Here is a 17,264-nt window from a genome sequence, read left to right as displayed (position 1 = left end):
TCTACAAAATCATAAAATAGTCCTATTATGTTTCTATAAATGGCCTTCTTTAAAAAAAAAAATCAATGTCATAGCAGTGCAGTGCCTTTCATAGCTGTACTACTCTGAAGTACCTAACAGGATATATAAATATTTCCTCTGCCTCTTTTTTGATAATGATAAAATAGTAAAATAGTAATATGCTCAGATACTGTGCTGAGAGAAGCTATTTAACTGATAGAGAAATTAGAAAGCAGTGGAAGGATTTGAAAATAGTTCTTTAATTTTGGTTGAAGGCATTTTCCTTATGAAAATTAGTATTTCTCCAGAGTGGAATAATTTCCTATTTAAAGCTTCAGTTGACTTGGCCTGGTTATGTGAAAAAGATTCAAATTACTGATTGAGGGGGGTTGCACAGAGCCAAATCCAAACAAAGCAGAATTCCCTTAGAATTGTTCCATCCAAGTTTCCTTGGCCAGATGGCTTCAATCACCAGCCAGAGGCCCCACCCACACTGCCCCACTCCCGCTGTGCTGGCCCTGGACACACACTAATGACCCTCAGCTGTTCTGGCTCCCAGGCTCACTTACTCTTCCTGCCTGGTCACCTAGCCTCTTATCTCCTGCAGAGGGAAAAAGACAAGGGAAAAGGGAGATATTTAAGAAAAAAGTCATCCCTTTAGGTAAACAGTATTGGGGTAGTGTATCAGTTTCCCACTGCTGATGTAACAAATTACCCCAAACAGAGTGGCTTAACACAGCACATACTTATGTTTCCAGAGGTCAGAAGTTCATAATGGGTCTTAGGGAGCTAAATTCTTGGTGTCACTGGGAGGTTGAATTCCGTCCAGAGGCTCCAGGGGAGAATCTGTCCCTTCCCTTTCCCAGCTTCTAGATGCTGCCTGCATTCCTTGGCTCACAGCTGCTTCCCTCTGATCTCTGCTTCCATCACCCACCACATCTCCTTCTCTGACTGATACTCCTGCCTCCCTCTTATAAGAACCCTTGTGATGACACTGGGCCACTCAGATTAACCAAGAAAATGTCTTCATCTCAAAGTCCCTTTTGCCATGTAAGGTACCATACATATTCACAGGGTTTGGAGTTAGGATGTAGACATTATTCTGTCTACTACAGTAGGTTTCTTCTTTCTCTAACATCAGATATTACCTAATAGCATCTAACATCTAATGTCAGATACTACAGAGCTATATCTATACATACACACACACAAAAACACAAATATACATGTACTGAATGAGATGAGACAATAAGCCTACTATAGCTTAAATGAGAGTCACAGAGTATAATATCCATGATTATTGTATCAAGCTAATTATAACTAATTTCCAGTACTTCATTCATGGCAAAAAGGGCAAACTAGAGCTGATAGCCTGTGGAAGGCACTCACCTCTCAATATTACCTAGGACTTTGCACCACTAGAAAGACAAAAGCCTAAATAATTTGGCAGTGCTGTCAGGGGAGCTCCGTGTCATCACAAGAGGCCAGCAGGTGACAAGTCGACATGTGAGGTGTCTCTGCTTTGGAGTTGAGACAGCACTGCAGCTGCCAGCAACAGAGAGAGCATGTCCCATGGAAGGGGTCTCCAGGCAGAGGGCTCATCTTCATAAAACCCATCCCCCTCAGTATGATCAGGGCAGAACTCCCCCAGGCCCTCGGGCAGTATCTTCAGCGGGATGAAGGGGTTGCAGTGAGGGAATTCACCAAGGTCACATGACACCTGCAGTTATCGCAAGAAAGGGATGGGTTATAAGAGAGACGACAAGGCAAGTGTTGGCACATAATGGGAGTTGAAGATAAAGGCAAAAGGGGGAGATGCTAGGTTTGGAATCCATTCATTTCATTCAACTCAAATAGAATCAGTCTGATGATAAACTTCTTATCCTTGCACCTAGCAATTTCTGTACTTTTTGGCTTGGCCCTCTAACCCCCATTTGAAGCTTTAACTGCCTAGACTCTTATCCAGGCCACACTTTTCCTCTTGTGACTGGAACCAATGCCCTCTTACCTACCCAAGGATTTTCTTCCTGTAAATATCCCTTATCTCCCAAATCACCGAATTTTCCCCTTCTGCCTCATTTTCATCATCATATAAACATGTTCTAACATCTCCTATTGTTTCAAAAACCCCTTTATCCCACATCCTCCCCATGCTACTGCTCCAGTTCTCTGTTCCCCATTACATCCCTCAGAAGTATCTATGTTCACTGTTACCATTTTATCTCCAACTGTCTCTCTTGAACCCCTTGTTTAATCCTGCTTTTCCCTGAAACCCCATTTATCAAGGTCCCTAATGACCTCTATCAAGCAAATCCAATGGTCTAGGCACAGAGCTCATTTTTATCAACCTCATGGCAGCAGTGACACAATGAATGGCTCCCTTCTTCAAAAGCGTTCTGCACTTGGCTTCTGGGATTCCACACCCTCCCTGTGGTCCTCCTACTTCACTGACTATTCTTTCCCAATTTCCTCAACTGGATCCTCCTCCTATTTTTCTCTGTAACAGAGCCCTAAGCTCAACTCCCTGCCCCCTTCTCTTCTCCCATTATCTGTACTTACTCCCTGAATGATCTCATCGGCTCTGGCAGGCTTAGATACATCCACATGCTACAGAGTCCTAACTGTGTGTTTTCATTCTCCGACACATTCCTGACTCAAGATTCCTGTTTCTAATATCCTAGGAGACACCTTCAGCAGGTCCACAAATGCATTCCCGATGTCTCCCCCCCAAACTTACATCTCTGCCAGTGTCGCCCAGCTCAGGAAATGGCACCACAATTCACCCGGCTGCCCAAGCTAAGATCCTCTGAGGCTTCCTTAGCACTTTCTCTCAGCCCTCACATCTAACTTGACAGGGATTCTTCTCAGCTTCACATTAAAAAATACTCCGGACTCTGACCACTTCTTCTCTCTTCCAGCACATCGCCCTCATCCAGGCCACCCTTACTTCTCACTCAGAATGTTGAAATAACCTCCTCCATGGCCTCCTGCCCCCACTCTTGCCCCATGTGAATGAAAAATGCCACCTGCCATGTCAGTAAACAAAGGATATTGCAGCCATCAAGCCGTCACATTACAGCCACCCAGACTGTAATCCCTGAAGCAATTCAGGATGGAAACAGGATGCCCACCATCAAGCCCTCAGCCACTGCAGCCGCCCCCAGTGATGTACCCTGAGGGGACTCAGGATGAGAAAACACAGGACACTGGCCCCAGATAGCTGAGGTGCATATCAAAGGAATGATTTCAATGAGCCTGGACTCTTGCATCTTCCCATACATAGAAAAGCACTAAATCCCTTAACTTGAGATGTCTGGTTTTCTTTAATGAACGGTAATCTTTTGATGTTTGGACTCCCTGACCTTTGTTGCAAAAACCCATCTATAACCCTGGCCCCTCCCTCACCTCTTCCGAGCAGTCCCTTAGAGCTCTCTGAGACACTGCCTTCCAGGCTTGAAGTCCTCAGAAAGTCCGCCGAATAAAACATAATTCTCAACTTTTAGGTTGTGCATTTTTTCAGTTGACACATATAATCTGCTGTCCACAGAATATTCATATTTATCTTTCTAAATAGTAAGTCAGACCATGTCACTTCCTTTCTGCAGGCCCCCTCATGGATCCATCACACTTGGAGTGAAACCCACGGAGTCGGCTCAACAGCACCACCCCCATCTCCTGGCAGTGCTTCAGCTCCAAGCTGGCCACCACTTTGTCACCTCTTCAGACTCCTTTCTTTGACATCTCTCTCAGAGAGGCTCACCTGTATATTTAACCCCTTTTCCATGCAACACGGGTGTGAAAGGTGCCAGCACACTGCCACTTTGAAAGTTGGCTGCATTTTTTATATTAAATTTGTCAGCAAACCTCTCTCAGGGACTGAACAAGCTCCCTTCTATCCTGATGGTTGGGGTGCTGGTGGTTTAACATGAGGCCTGTGGTTCTTTCTTGCCTTGAAAATTATTGACGCACAGTATAAACCTTCCCATGCTTCATGGAAAGAGTTAACATCTTGTGATAAAGTCTCCCAGGAGATACTTTTTTTTGGCGACAATTATTTAACATTCAAAAGCTATTACCTCATGTTTATTTACTGTGATAAATATGCTGACTTACCTGTAAAAATTTGCCTGAGTTGCTTTAAAGTGGTTTTGCTTTATGTTTCCTTAATTCATAAATATCCCTAAAATTCTCTTGAACCTTAGAGGATATTTGTTTAAGTCAGATTATAAGTATACTCCAGTGCACATATTCTGAGGAAAATAACATCACCTTTAGAAAGATCTTTAACTTGAAAACTTTAAGGCACGAAGGGGAAAAAATAAAAGGATTTCTGAGCCCATATATTCATTGATATTGAGCAATTTTGATATTGGGCAATTTTTTAATGTAGCAAAGATGTATGCAGTTGTGAAGATACCGAAAAGGAGACTAGAACACTACTTCTATTGACCAAGCTAGCCTTAATGTGGCCCTCAGCTTGACTAAACTTTAGCGGCCTTCCTCCCAAGTCTACACCCCTGATTTCCCTTTTCCTACAGCATTTACTTTAGAAAACTGAAAATCAACCATAAATTCTTTATCTGCCCCTTTGAGATGTAAATCTTTTTAAAAGCTTCTTGCCAGTTTTACAACCCAGGTCTTTCTCCAGGACCTGAGAGCCATCCCGTTGAAATGGAACCATTAAGGAAACAGCACCCCAAAACCCATTAAGGAAACAGAGGAGATGACCCTAACTTGGACAGGTGCCAAGTAGCAAACACAGATGGTCTAACCTTGAGGAAGACGTTTGCCATACTCAGGAATAACCCCATTTGCTCCTCCCATTGATCAATCTCCCCTTAAAGTCCTCCAGTACTTTTCTCCCAGCTCACCCAGCCCTCAGGAGGCCTCCCTCCCCCTGTTTCAGCTGTGTGGAGTTGAGCCTCTCTCCCCTATTACAACAGTGTTGAGTAAAGTCTTCCCTGCCTGTTGAATTTCGCCCAGTGCAATGTTACATTGACCCTATAATCCCAGTACTGGAGATGACTAAGCTTTCAGTACTCACAGGCTTACCATCTTGACCAGGTTGTCCAGGGTATCCAGGGTTCCCAGGCTGTCCAGGGTCACCCTAGAGAGGAAAAAAAGTTCTCAGTCCAAAACAACCAACCACACTGATTCAGCCAGAGTCCATCAAGGTTCAAAGCCAATTCCATTATTTGCAGCTTTTTGTATATTGAAAAACAAACAAAAAATAAACAAACAAAGATGGAAATCCCAAAATAGTGTTAGAAAAATGCTATCATATCTACCTTAAAAATTAAAGGCTTTTTATTATGTAAAACTTTCAGGGATTTAATTCTGTGAGCACAACAGGTATAACAAGGAAAGTACTTTTCACTGATGTAAAACATCAGTATTTATAGCAAGAGACATTTTTAGAATTCTGAACAAACTGTGCAATGTCAGAACAACTATGGTTTCAACGACAGTAGTATTTCACTGAGAAATCTATAGATTTAATTCTATTCTAGATGTTACACTACAGATATCCATGACCTATGATATAATAATTCAATTGATAATTATTTTTTAATATGATATCACTTACAGGTGGAATCTAAAATATGACACCAATGAACTTATCTATGAAACAGGAACAGACTCACAGATATAGATAGAGGACAGACTTGTGGTTGCCAAGGGGAACGGGGGTGGGGGAGGGATGGATTGGGAGTTCGGAATTAGCAGGAGCAAACTATTAGATATAGAATGGATAAACGGTAAGGTCCTACTGTATAGCACAGGGAACTGTATTCAATATCCTGTGATAAACCATAATGGAAAAGACTATGAATAAGAATGTGTATATATGTGTGTGTGTGTGTGTGTGTGTGTATATGTATATGTTTCATTGAATCAGTTTGCTGTATAGCAGTAATTAACACAAAATTATAAATCAGCTATACTTCAATAAAAAACAAAAATAATTTCTACCTTAAAAAAAAGTATTTTTTTTAAAAAACAGCCCATAGGCTATGTGATCTTCCATGTGGGACTCAAGTTTACAGCTGCACAACAGTTATTTCTTTCAGTCCAGTCAGTGTGTCTCTGCCTATATTTATAATCTCATTTTAACATAATGATAAACTTCTAGATTTGAATATTTTCATGAAAGTGAGGCCCAAGCCAAAGAACTCTGCACAACCCCCAGAGTCCCTGAGTACATTTCACACCTAAAAAAGGACCTTTGTCCTAACAAACCAGAGACCTTCAAGGAATATTATTCCATACAGCCTGGCAACGAGCCCAGGCCCAACAGTCAGTACTGACCAATCAGATGGTCACCACCCATGAAAAAGGGCAATGAAAACAACATTTTTTGTGAAGTGAGGGTGTTTTATAATTTAATTCTAAGAAATACTTCAAAACATAATATGAGGGAATTCCCTGGTGGTCCAGTGGTTAGGATTCTGTGCTTTCACTGCCGAGGGTGCAGGTTCGATCCCTGGTCGGGGAACTAAGATCCCACAAGCTGAGGGGTGTAGCCAAAATAATAATAATAATAGTAGTAGTAATAATGATAATATCATATCCATGTATTATGGAGTCCATGAGGTCCACATGCGGTATCTCCCCTAAAAACATCACGTCTCGGCCATCAGTATTGGTAAACTACCACAGACAGACAACTGATTTCAATTCAGTGCTTCATAGCTACATCAAGTAATCATTCACACATACCACAGTGATTATACATTAACTAAACACCAGTTCTAAGGGTACTTGCACAGAGCCAAATACGCTGATCTGAAATTCTACTTCAGGTTACTGGCGAGGGAGGTTTGTTCCTGAAACATAACAGGAAAAATGGAAAGAACTGTGTGAACTCTATCAAGGAACCAAGGAAGAAAGGATGGGTTTTTCACCTACGATTGCCCAAGAGGTTTAGCTTGTGGAAAGGCTGAGAAGAAGGGAAATGCCATTTTTAAAAGAGATCGAAAAAGAATAGCTGTAAATCCAGGGAGAAAAATAACACAGGAACATGTAATTTCTTGCTGAAGAGGTACAATTTGTAATTCTAATCCAAAGACACCCAGTGTCAGCTGAACATTAAGGGAGCAGCATTCCTGTTCTCTAGGGTTTTTTTTTGTTTTTTTTTTTTTTTTTCGGTACGCGGGCCTCTCACTGTTGTGGCCTCTCCCGTTGCGGAGCACAGGCTCCGGACGCGCAGGCTCAGCGGCCATGGCTCACGGGCCCAGCTGCTCTACGGCATGTGGGATCCTCCCGGACTGGGGCACGAACCCGTGTCCCCTGCATCAGCAGGCGGACTCTCAACTACTGTGCCACCAGGGAAGCCCCTAGGGTGTTAGATTGTTTTCTTCTTATTTTGAGAGGTTCCACACTAATCTCTGGCCTCCCTGCCATTTTTATTTAACTATGTTCAGATTGGCCTCACTGCCTTTCAACAGATTCGATCTTTTTTTTAACTTCTGGGAAGACTCTTCCTTTTCCATTTGAGTTAATATAACAAAATTTCCAATCACTGCACCTTCCTTGTTACTGCATTTTCTCCTGATGTCTTTTTCTACTGAAATGCTACAGCAGCTCCCATATCATTGATCATTTATTCATAACAAGAGTTTTCTCAAAATTTTCCCTTGATGGGTCTTCATTTATCATTTGGATTGAGACTCCTTGAAAACATGGTCAATATTTTCTCCTTTTTTGGACAATGCTGGGTACCAAGTAGAAGTTCAGTAACTATTTGCTGACTATTTCCAATCAGATCCAATCTCCTGTTAATGACCTCTTTACTTGCAGAATATTAATTATCAGCAAAATCTAGGACATCAAAAGGATCTGAGAGGCTTTAACTTCTACAATGATGAGGCTGAAATAAAACTTTGGCATGAGAAGAAACGGGATTTGTGTTTTTATGCTGCATAAAAGTACAAAATATACTTAACAATAATATTTTAAATGAATCAAAACTAAGTTTCCAAGGGAAAAAAATCATCCACAAGATAAATCCAGTGTGACTTCTTAAGGCACAGGTCAACAGCCCCAAGATGGAAAATAATCTCTTTTGCAGGTTCTATTATTTCTAGTAGGTTTTACTGGTTATTTTGACTATTGCCCTACTGGTTTATTTGCAGAAACTCGGGTAGGTTTGCTGTTGTTGGAAGAATAAAGTAAAACCCTAACTGATTTTCGAAGAGAAGCCCAATTAGAATAAAAATTCAATTTTATTACTGTAATAAAACCAACTTTTACTGACTATTTATTATATGCTAAGCACTGCTCTAAGAGATTTACATGCATTAAATTACTTAATCCTCACAATAACCCCATGAAGCAGGTAATTTTACTGCTCCCATTTTACATATAAGAAAACTGAGACCCAGGAAGGTTAGGTAACTTGCCCAAGGTCACAAAGCAGCAGTAGAGATGGGAACTCAGTCAGTTCAGCTCCAGACTCCATGCTCCTAAACACTGCTCTCTCTGCCCACATCAAAATGCATACACTGATCAGAACCCAACCCAGGGAGAGCTAGCAAATTTAACACGGAAAAAATTTTCCAAATACATCAAATTAGACATATGACCTATAATTATATAACTGTGACTAAATTCTCAATCTGCTTTCTTCTAATTTAGTTGAAACATTTGCAATTGAAAAAAATAAGTATTCAGCTGAAAAGCAATTCTTACTTATGATGAATTGATTTTGTGCCACAGGATTTCTGAGTTGCTGAAAGGAATGGAAACATCATGGACTAAGTTAAAACATCCCTGCACATGGCCTTGCAAGTGTGCAAATATGAATAATTAAAGTGAGAAACAGTAAAGCTTTCAAAAGTAAGCTAATATTTTAAGTTGCTCACCTAAAACAAATATCTCCTGGGTCCAAATCCCATGTTTTCAAGCTCGCTTCTCAAAATGCTTGTGCCTTCAGACTAACTACTGGCCTCCACAAAAGTATCTGACCTAAGACCTATTCCTTTCTCCAAAACCAACCTCTCCCCTCCCTCAAAACTCAAACATTCTCTTCAGCTAGAAGGAATCCATTTAGTTTGGGAAAATTAACATAAAAATGTGAATGCCCAAAGGCTCCTGAAATTTTCCAAAGGCTTTTGTATTTTAGACAGAGGCTACTTTGATAATCCAAAGGAGTCTCTAATCAGAAGAATTATCAGAGTGAAACAAAGGGCATCAATATAGTTGTAGAAAGAATGGTATTTCAGAGAAAATAAGTTATTAAGAAATTGCTCCTTGCTAAAAAAAGGGAAAAAAAGGCTTTCTTTCCACTTCTGCACTCATAGATCTAACATTTAAGATTAGATCAAATGTGGGGAGTTTGTCCCCATAAATGTTCCTCCAGCTATGAAGTGGGAGAAGAAGCTGCCACTTGCATGGATAGGTCTTTTGGAAGGGAGCTGTTTGTAAATTGGGGATTGCCTGGATCTTTCACATAGAACAAAGGTATTCCATATAGGTTAATCAGGAGGAGGGGTGAACCTTATTTTTTCAATGATTTCATAAATTTTTACATAAAAAATATATTATTATTAAGCACTGTGCTAGACAGTGTAATTCCAAAGGAAAATTTAGTTTGTATTAACCTTGTTGTGAAGTGTTTGCATATAAAAATCATTCCCAGAGAGTCATTAATTTAATCACTCCCTTTGACATTAAGGACACAGAATAAATAAGCCAGCATACAGGGGCTCACAGCCCCATGACAAATATATTTTTCTATGCATATTAAATAGTTATAATGCCATGAAAAGTCCAAGTATGGGATACCTTAGTTAATTTAACCTGGTTTTGCAATAGGCATGTCATATTTGTTGGAAATTGAGAGAACTTGAAGCAGATGACCGACTTTATCTTAGAATAAGCACTTACCCACCTATCCACACACAAATTTCTCCTCTGTTTCAGTTTCATGACCAAACTCTCAGCTCCGAGAACCCAATTTCTGGCTAATGGGAAGACTAGATTCTCCTGCACAGGTAAGTCTGCTTGATGGAAATCTGTAAAACTTTCCAGAGAGCATCTCACAAAAACAGCCAATACGTCTCAGTTGGATCTATAGTAAAATCCATTCATCTGTTTTAGTTCTGATTCTGTTGAACTAATTAAAACTCTATCAATTTCCCGGGCCAGAAATTCTCTAAAGGAAGAACAACTCAGGGTGTTGCTAGGGATTCTGTTTTTCACATGCAGGTCTCCAATGTGGGTAAGGAACCACCTCCAGGGGAAAGAGCCCTAAAAGGATGGAAGAGTGTGTGTGTGTCCTGTCCTCCTGCCAGATTTTCTGAAGAAAATGGAAAGCAGATTAAGAAGGCACGCCAACTTGAAGATCTGTGGAAAACTGCAATTTCACTTAAAGTAGTAGGTGGCAGTGGGGCTAGATGATGACTAAGAAAAGAGAATGAAAATGAGGAACACATGAAACTTGGAAATACTGAAAATCAGAGGCTTTCCCAGATAAGACAAAGGGTGTGCTAAAAATTTGCTATAGAAACATACAGGCATAAAAATTGGTGTCACTTCAAGATGCCTAATGGATCACTAATGATGAATCAGGAAACATGAGAGGCATCAGGTGCCCCACACCTGGAGGTGGACAGCCCCTGAGAGTCTCTGGGGGTGGCCTGAGGGGCTGGAAGGCCCTCTGGGCTTAGAGAAATCAGATGTCATAGGACTCTGATCTCTTGCAGATCAAATCATTTCTATGCATAACAACCCAAGTTGAATAAGCTGTATAACTATGTTTCAAAAGATAGTCTGCTGGTAGGTCACACCATGCTGCCTTGCAAGGTAATTTCTCCCAGAAACATCTTATAGGTATTTTTCCTTTGTATCAGGCATCCTAAATAACATGGTTACTTTAATAGAAGAACACTTGGATTAACCTTCCTAAAGGCAATCTAAAAATTGTTCACAATAGTAAATTGATTATAATGGAATGAAGTGAAGTTCCAAGCCAAACAGATTTACTTTGAATGAAGTATTGAATGTATTCTTTTATTTCTTATTTTTTAAGATTTGTTTTTTGATGTGGACCATTTTTTTTGGAAGTCTTTATTGAATTTGTTACAATATTGCTTCTGCTTTAGGTTTTTGGTTTTTTGGCCCCAAGGCATGTGGGATCTTAGCTCCCCGACCAGGGATCAAACCTACACCCCCATATTGGAAGGCGAAGTCTCAACCACTGCACCACCAGGGAAATCCCATTCTTTTAATTCTTAAATTGCATTTCTTTCTTGATTTTAACAGCTAGGTTTGAAGTAGGTTATGAACTATCAACTGAAAATAGATGGGGAAACATGCACAAAAGTTAGGAAGAATCCGACTCTCAGATTACCAGTCTAAAAACTGAAAATTTTTAGTTGTGATGATTAAAACTCTCAGAAAATTCCATCTAAATGAACATTACAACTCATTTAACAGAATTTATTATGGTCACTTCAAGTAACAGATGAGCAATACATGAAACATTCTTTCTGGCTAGGAAGTCATACTTGCTTTCAAGTTAGACATTATTTTTATCTAGATGATATTTTAAAATAATATTAAATAAACAAGATTTATCTATAGTGGACAAACCACTTGACATCTCAGTATCTTAGGCTATGTCTAAGTGATGCCACGATTAGTATCAACTTACTTTAAAAAATTTAGTCATTCATATTTATAATACAGAAACATATTCAGAGTATTTGTTATGTTAAAAAGTGACTAGTTATAAAATAGTATGCACATCATGGTTCCAATCATATACAAATGTGTCCACAGTTGAATATATGTTTTCATATATATACACACACAAATAACACATATACACAGAAATAATATATATACAGATACACACACAAATAAATATGTAAATGTAACTGGGAGATATGCATGTATGAATATGACTAAAAGTAATTATTACATGATTAAGTAAAATAAATAAATCAATACACATGCACACACATATACACACTTGCCTCTCTTTTTAGAATTGGACATCAAACACAACATTCAAACCAACTTTAAATTTTTTACTTCATTTTTCTATCTGAAAATCATTTTGACAGAATAAGCATTTAGACATTTGAGAATTTAGAACGTATTTTAACAAATGACCTTTCTTCATTTTTTACCAGGTTGTAAGGAGGTATCATTCTTGGGATACAGTAGTGGTATTAGGGGAGAAAACAAACAGACAAACAAGCAAACAAATAACACTCCCTCACTTTATGTGGTATCAGTTTTAGGTTCAAAGGCAATTACAGATTAGAATCACTTTTTTAAAAAATCACTAAAATTCACATTTTAAACTATTCTAAGGTATTAGGCAGACATTTCGCAACAGAGTCAATGGTGATTAGGAATTTGGTGTCTACTCAGCTCTTATTTGTGTGTTTTATCAAAAGTAGCATGTTAGGTATTACTCACTTTGGGGCCTTGTAGTCCTGGTTTTCCTGGAGGACAAATACAGGGAGCTGCCGTTGAACCAACATCACTGGGACCATTGAAGCACTAAAAGACAAAAATGGAGATAAAGGCACATGGCAAGACACATACATATGTGCACATATGCCTGTATATGTCTATATGTGTGTGTGAAATGGTAAAGATATCTTATATTTACTGTCCAATTTTATTTAGTCCAATCCAATAAGAAATTCAGAATCACAAAAAAGCTATGAATACTAGATACATTCAAACTACATAAAAATGGGTTCTATTTATCTAACATACTTACAATTGTTGGAAGGAAGTTAAACAGTCCCACAATGCAAATACTACCTTAAGGAGAATAATAGTATCCAGGCCTACCTCACCGTTCTGAAAGAAAAACAACAACAAATGTGTTTTAAGACATGTTTCTAATTAAATGTCTAAATTATCTTCTTAATTTACAGATATTTCCTTGTCCAGGGTAGAGATAAATGAAGTATCAAAACCAGCAAGAGCTAAAACATTTGCTTGCAACGATACTAAAACATTACCTATTTATGTTATTCCCACATTTATAATAGGATAAAGGAAGGAAATTAGCAATGATGGAGAGTGTGCTTGGTATAACAGCCACACAAGAACAAAAATACCTCAATGTGGGGTTTATACGCTCTCTTGAACTTTCTGGGAATCACTTAAGAACCAGAGAAAAAGCCAAAACACATCTAAGCAAGTCGCAAACTGCATGCATTCAATTTTTTTTTTTTTTTTTTTTTTTTTTGCGGTACGCGGGCCTCTCACTGTTGTGGCCTCTCCCGTTGCGGAGCACAGGCTCTGGACGCGCAGGCGCAGCAGCCATGGCTCACGGGCCCAGCAGCTCCGCGGCATGTGGGATCTTCGCGGACCGGGGCACAAACCCGTGTCCCCTGCATCGGCAGGCGGACTCTAAACCACTGCGCCACCAGGGAAGCCCGTGCATGCATTCAATTTTATGCAATTTACTTTAGAAAAGCTTCTTACTAAGCCATCTATTTCTTACTGAATGACACACAATTTTAAAATAGGTTAATAATCTTTCCAAACAATAACAGATTAGATCAGAAAATGAGAAGGTGGCAATGAAGATGAAAAGGGTAAACAAGCCTGAAAAAGTCATACCTGAGAGTGAGGAAGGAGCCATAAAAACACAGAAAAGTGGATGTGAGAACACAGAATCTACAATCTCACTCTATGCTTCTATTATATGGGGGGTCATAGTCATGGCATAACATCAATGGAGAAATAGCAATAAATCAAGTATGTACAATGGACTCTCAAAATGAAATAACTTCTTAATGCTTTTAGGAGAGATTTATATTCCAAGTTATAAGTATCTAAAATAAATATTATAGTGTTTAAACAACTACTTAAGTAGAAAATCCAGAATGAATCATTTCTAGAAGCTTCCATCTTTGATTTTATTACAGATCCTTCAAATGTGCTGCTCTATGTCCTCAAATTTTCAGAATATGGATCCATAATTTATTCAGTTTGATAGGAAATAAGAAAATGATGACAGCATGACTATACAAATGAAAAGAACTACGTAGGGTTCAAATATGACTGGAAATCCACATTGTCAAAAAGTTTTATGACATTTTACCTTATTTTCACTAGCAACAATATACTGTTTCTTGCCCAGGGGAAAAGGGATTGATCTCTCTCACACACACACACACACACACACACACACACACACTCACACACGTATATGATCAGACTCTATAACATTTTAGCTTATAATCTTTTTCTTCCTAACGCATTAATGAAAATAGCTAAATAAATAGAAAGTTGCTTATATCCTAGAATTATAAGAAAATCCTACTTGGGTGGCAACAACAACAAAAAGAAAAATTTATACTCATTATGGTTTGAGAAAACGTGCTAGTAAACAGGAAAATGAATAATTTTCCATTCTTCAGAATTGTGCCACGTGAGGTATTTCACCCACACATTTAATAAAGTATAGAAATGTATTTTACTTACTGGACATTCAGACAACGAACTCTACGTTTTTCTAGAGCAGGTCTATCCCTGCTTCACTTGAGTAGTGGAACAATCAATCTGAGATGAGAAAATATTTCCCGTGGTCTTCCATTTACACTTGTACGCATTATAATTTTATTTCAATTATGAACCTCAAAATATGTGTTTTTTTTTTTATTTTTTTCTCAAAATATGTTTTAATCAGTGTCATTTTATTTGCATTGACAATGAAGAAACAAATTAACTCTATATGTTAAATTAAAGCTCGTATATTATCTGCATTTTATTTCTTGCTTTGAAAGTACTGAAGCAACACTTAGGAAAATATAATTCATCGTACTCACAAATCCAGGAATCTCACATGCTGTCTCCCGGTTGTTCTGCTCTGGGTCACAGTAGATTCGTAACTTTTGGACATCAAACTAGAAACATAAAACCAATCAAGTTAAAGTTGAGGCCCAAGCAAATTGTTTTATAAAAGCAATTCACATACACAGAAGCAGCCAGTGTAGTTAGCAATCATATAAAATATAGATCGAAACACTTAGCTTCGTTAACAATAAAAATACAATAAGCAATAAACATACAAAATTTAAATACTTAACATATAGTGTAAAGATGTGACGCAACAAAACTCCTAAGAAAAACTTCCCTAGCACCAAAAACAAACCTCTGACTTCTTTGGGAAACCCAGTGGAGCTTCTGTAGTATCCTTCTATTAAGAGCTCATCTAGACGGCATTTCCTAGACAACTTAAAAGCTTTCCCAGGCTTTCTGTGTTTACCCTACATCTCTTCACATCCCTGATTGCACAGAGTCGGGTCAAGAAACCATCTTTAGTTTCAGAGATTTAGTTCTTGGCACGGAGTATTGTGTGATGAGTAAGCCCAGCACCTGTCACTATTTAAATATTTACTACAATTTGACGTGTAACATTAATACATAGAGACCGTATGTGTAATCCTACATTTGAATATGACACAGTCTTCCCTTAATAGAAACAGAGTAGGAAAGACATACCTTTTCAAATAAAGGATTTTTCAAGAAATGGCTATCTTTTACATACACACTTCTCAACCTGCACACAGATATTCTAGTTTAAAGAGATACCAAAATAGTCACCGTTTTGTTTATGAAGAACACTGACATGCATTAATCTAATTTTATCCTCACAGCTGCAAAGAAATTTTTACAAGCCCCGATCACAGCTGTAATCCTTTCCCAAATTCATGATATATTCTATGCTTCTGGGAAATATGAAATTGATGGTCCATAAGAACATAGATTCTACCCTGCACCTAGGGGAACAAATTTCTAAGAATTATTATATTGTTTGATTTTTCATTTTCATACACACACACAATTTCACTAATGAACTGACCACATTTTCATTAAGTCTCTTAAAGGAATTAAGTTAAATACAGTTAAATGGAATAAATACTATCACCAAAGCTCCATTTTATATAATACGAAAAGCAGATCATTTTTATCCACCTGAACGGTTTCTTCTTTCCCAGAGTATTTTCCAATTTGGGTTTGCCCACTGATGAACAGCCCTAAAACTGGATGTAAGGGCTTGTTTTCAATTTGTTGATCATCAATATACAGAGTTACATCTTGTTCGGTTACTAAGAGACGAATTTGATGCCAGCCTTCATCAAATAATGTCTGTAGGAAGAAAATACAGCAGATTCATAAATAGAGTTCCAAACAATCTTTTCGTTTCTTTGTTGTCATCAAGTGTAAATCCATACCACCCAGATTGATCGTATCATATTCTAACTCACCCTGACCCAAGCTGGGTCTCAAAGGCCACCCAGCAATTATTTTAATCCCTAGCTGCATTTCCATTTCACATCTCAAAGTGGCTGTACCAAAGTATTTACTGAAACAACTCCCTCAAGGTCACAGATAAGTTCCTAATGTCCCAATCCAAGTGGCTTCTTTCATTCCCTCATTTTATTTACTTCATGGCAACTGTGGACCCTGTAACTAGTCCATCCTCATTGATGGTCTCAGCTTCCGTGATTCAAACCATCTTGATCACCTTCATTCCTTCTTCTACAACTGTCCATTCTCTATCTCTTTGAGGGTTCATTTTCCTCAACCTGCCTTTTAATGAGGGCATTCCCCACAGGTCGGTCCTTGACCTTTTCCATTCTCCCCTTGATGATCTCATTCATTCCAACAGTTCAGTTATAACTTTTATGGAATATCTCCCATATCCACATTGACATCCTGGACCTCTTTCTCACATATGGTACCTATAATTCTAACATTGGCTAGAATAATTTTGCCAGGAGTTTCACAATCAGTCTGACAGAGTATGTAACAAAATGAACTTGAACTATCCCCCAAACTTTCTTCCTCTCCCGATTTCCCTGGGATAATAGTATCCTCAGTTTCTAAACCATACAAGTGCCTTTACCTCTTTCCCCTTCCCTCAGTTGCCATAACAAATAGATGCAAAATTCTACCAAGGATGTGTCTTAAACACGACTCAAATTCACTTCTCCATTGCCATTCTCATTGCCATAATTTAGGCTCATAGATGTCTTGTTTTATTTGAATAATTTTCAAACACATCTCAATCCCTATCCCTTCCCTCTCCAAGCCAACCTTCTTACCTCTACTAGAATTAATATTATTAATTTCTGTATTCCTAGGACCTAGTCCAATTCCAGGAAAGAGTCAAAAGTATTCTTTACAAGAGAAGAAGGGAAAGAAGGAGAGGAGAGAGCTACTTTGACCATGACACGTCTGTGATCAAGACCTTTTGATGGAATCCCGTCATCCACTGA

At 38.6% G+C, this 17,264-nt stretch overlaps 1 protein-coding gene across 1 annotated transcript in view; it reads right to left on the bottom strand.

Annotated features, from left to right (window-relative positions):
- Positions 1–17,264, bottom strand: part of COL21A1 (collagen type XXI alpha 1 chain) — a 186,243-nt gene that overhangs the window by 87,570 nt on the left and 81,409 nt on the right. The window contains exons 6-10 of the mRNA XM_060164109.1: positions 15,958–16,131; positions 14,808–14,885; positions 12,817–12,825; positions 12,433–12,516; positions 5,045–5,107 (exon numbers count right to left, since the gene is read on the bottom strand). Coding sequence (XP_060020092.1) covers positions 5,045–5,107; positions 12,433–12,516; positions 12,817–12,825; positions 14,808–14,885; positions 15,958–16,131 — 408 coding nt within the window. The remainder of the gene's footprint in view (positions 1–5,044; positions 5,108–12,432; positions 12,517–12,816; positions 12,826–14,807; positions 14,886–15,957; positions 16,132–17,264) is intronic.

The sequence above is a fragment of the Lagenorhynchus albirostris genome, chromosome 10, assembly GCF_949774975.1.
Source record: "Lagenorhynchus albirostris chromosome 10, mLagAlb1.1, whole genome shotgun sequence".
Classification (NCBI taxonomy): Eukaryota; Metazoa; Chordata; class Mammalia; order Artiodactyla; family Delphinidae; genus Lagenorhynchus; species Lagenorhynchus albirostris.
This window is presented reverse-complemented; position numbering and strand designations above follow the sequence as displayed.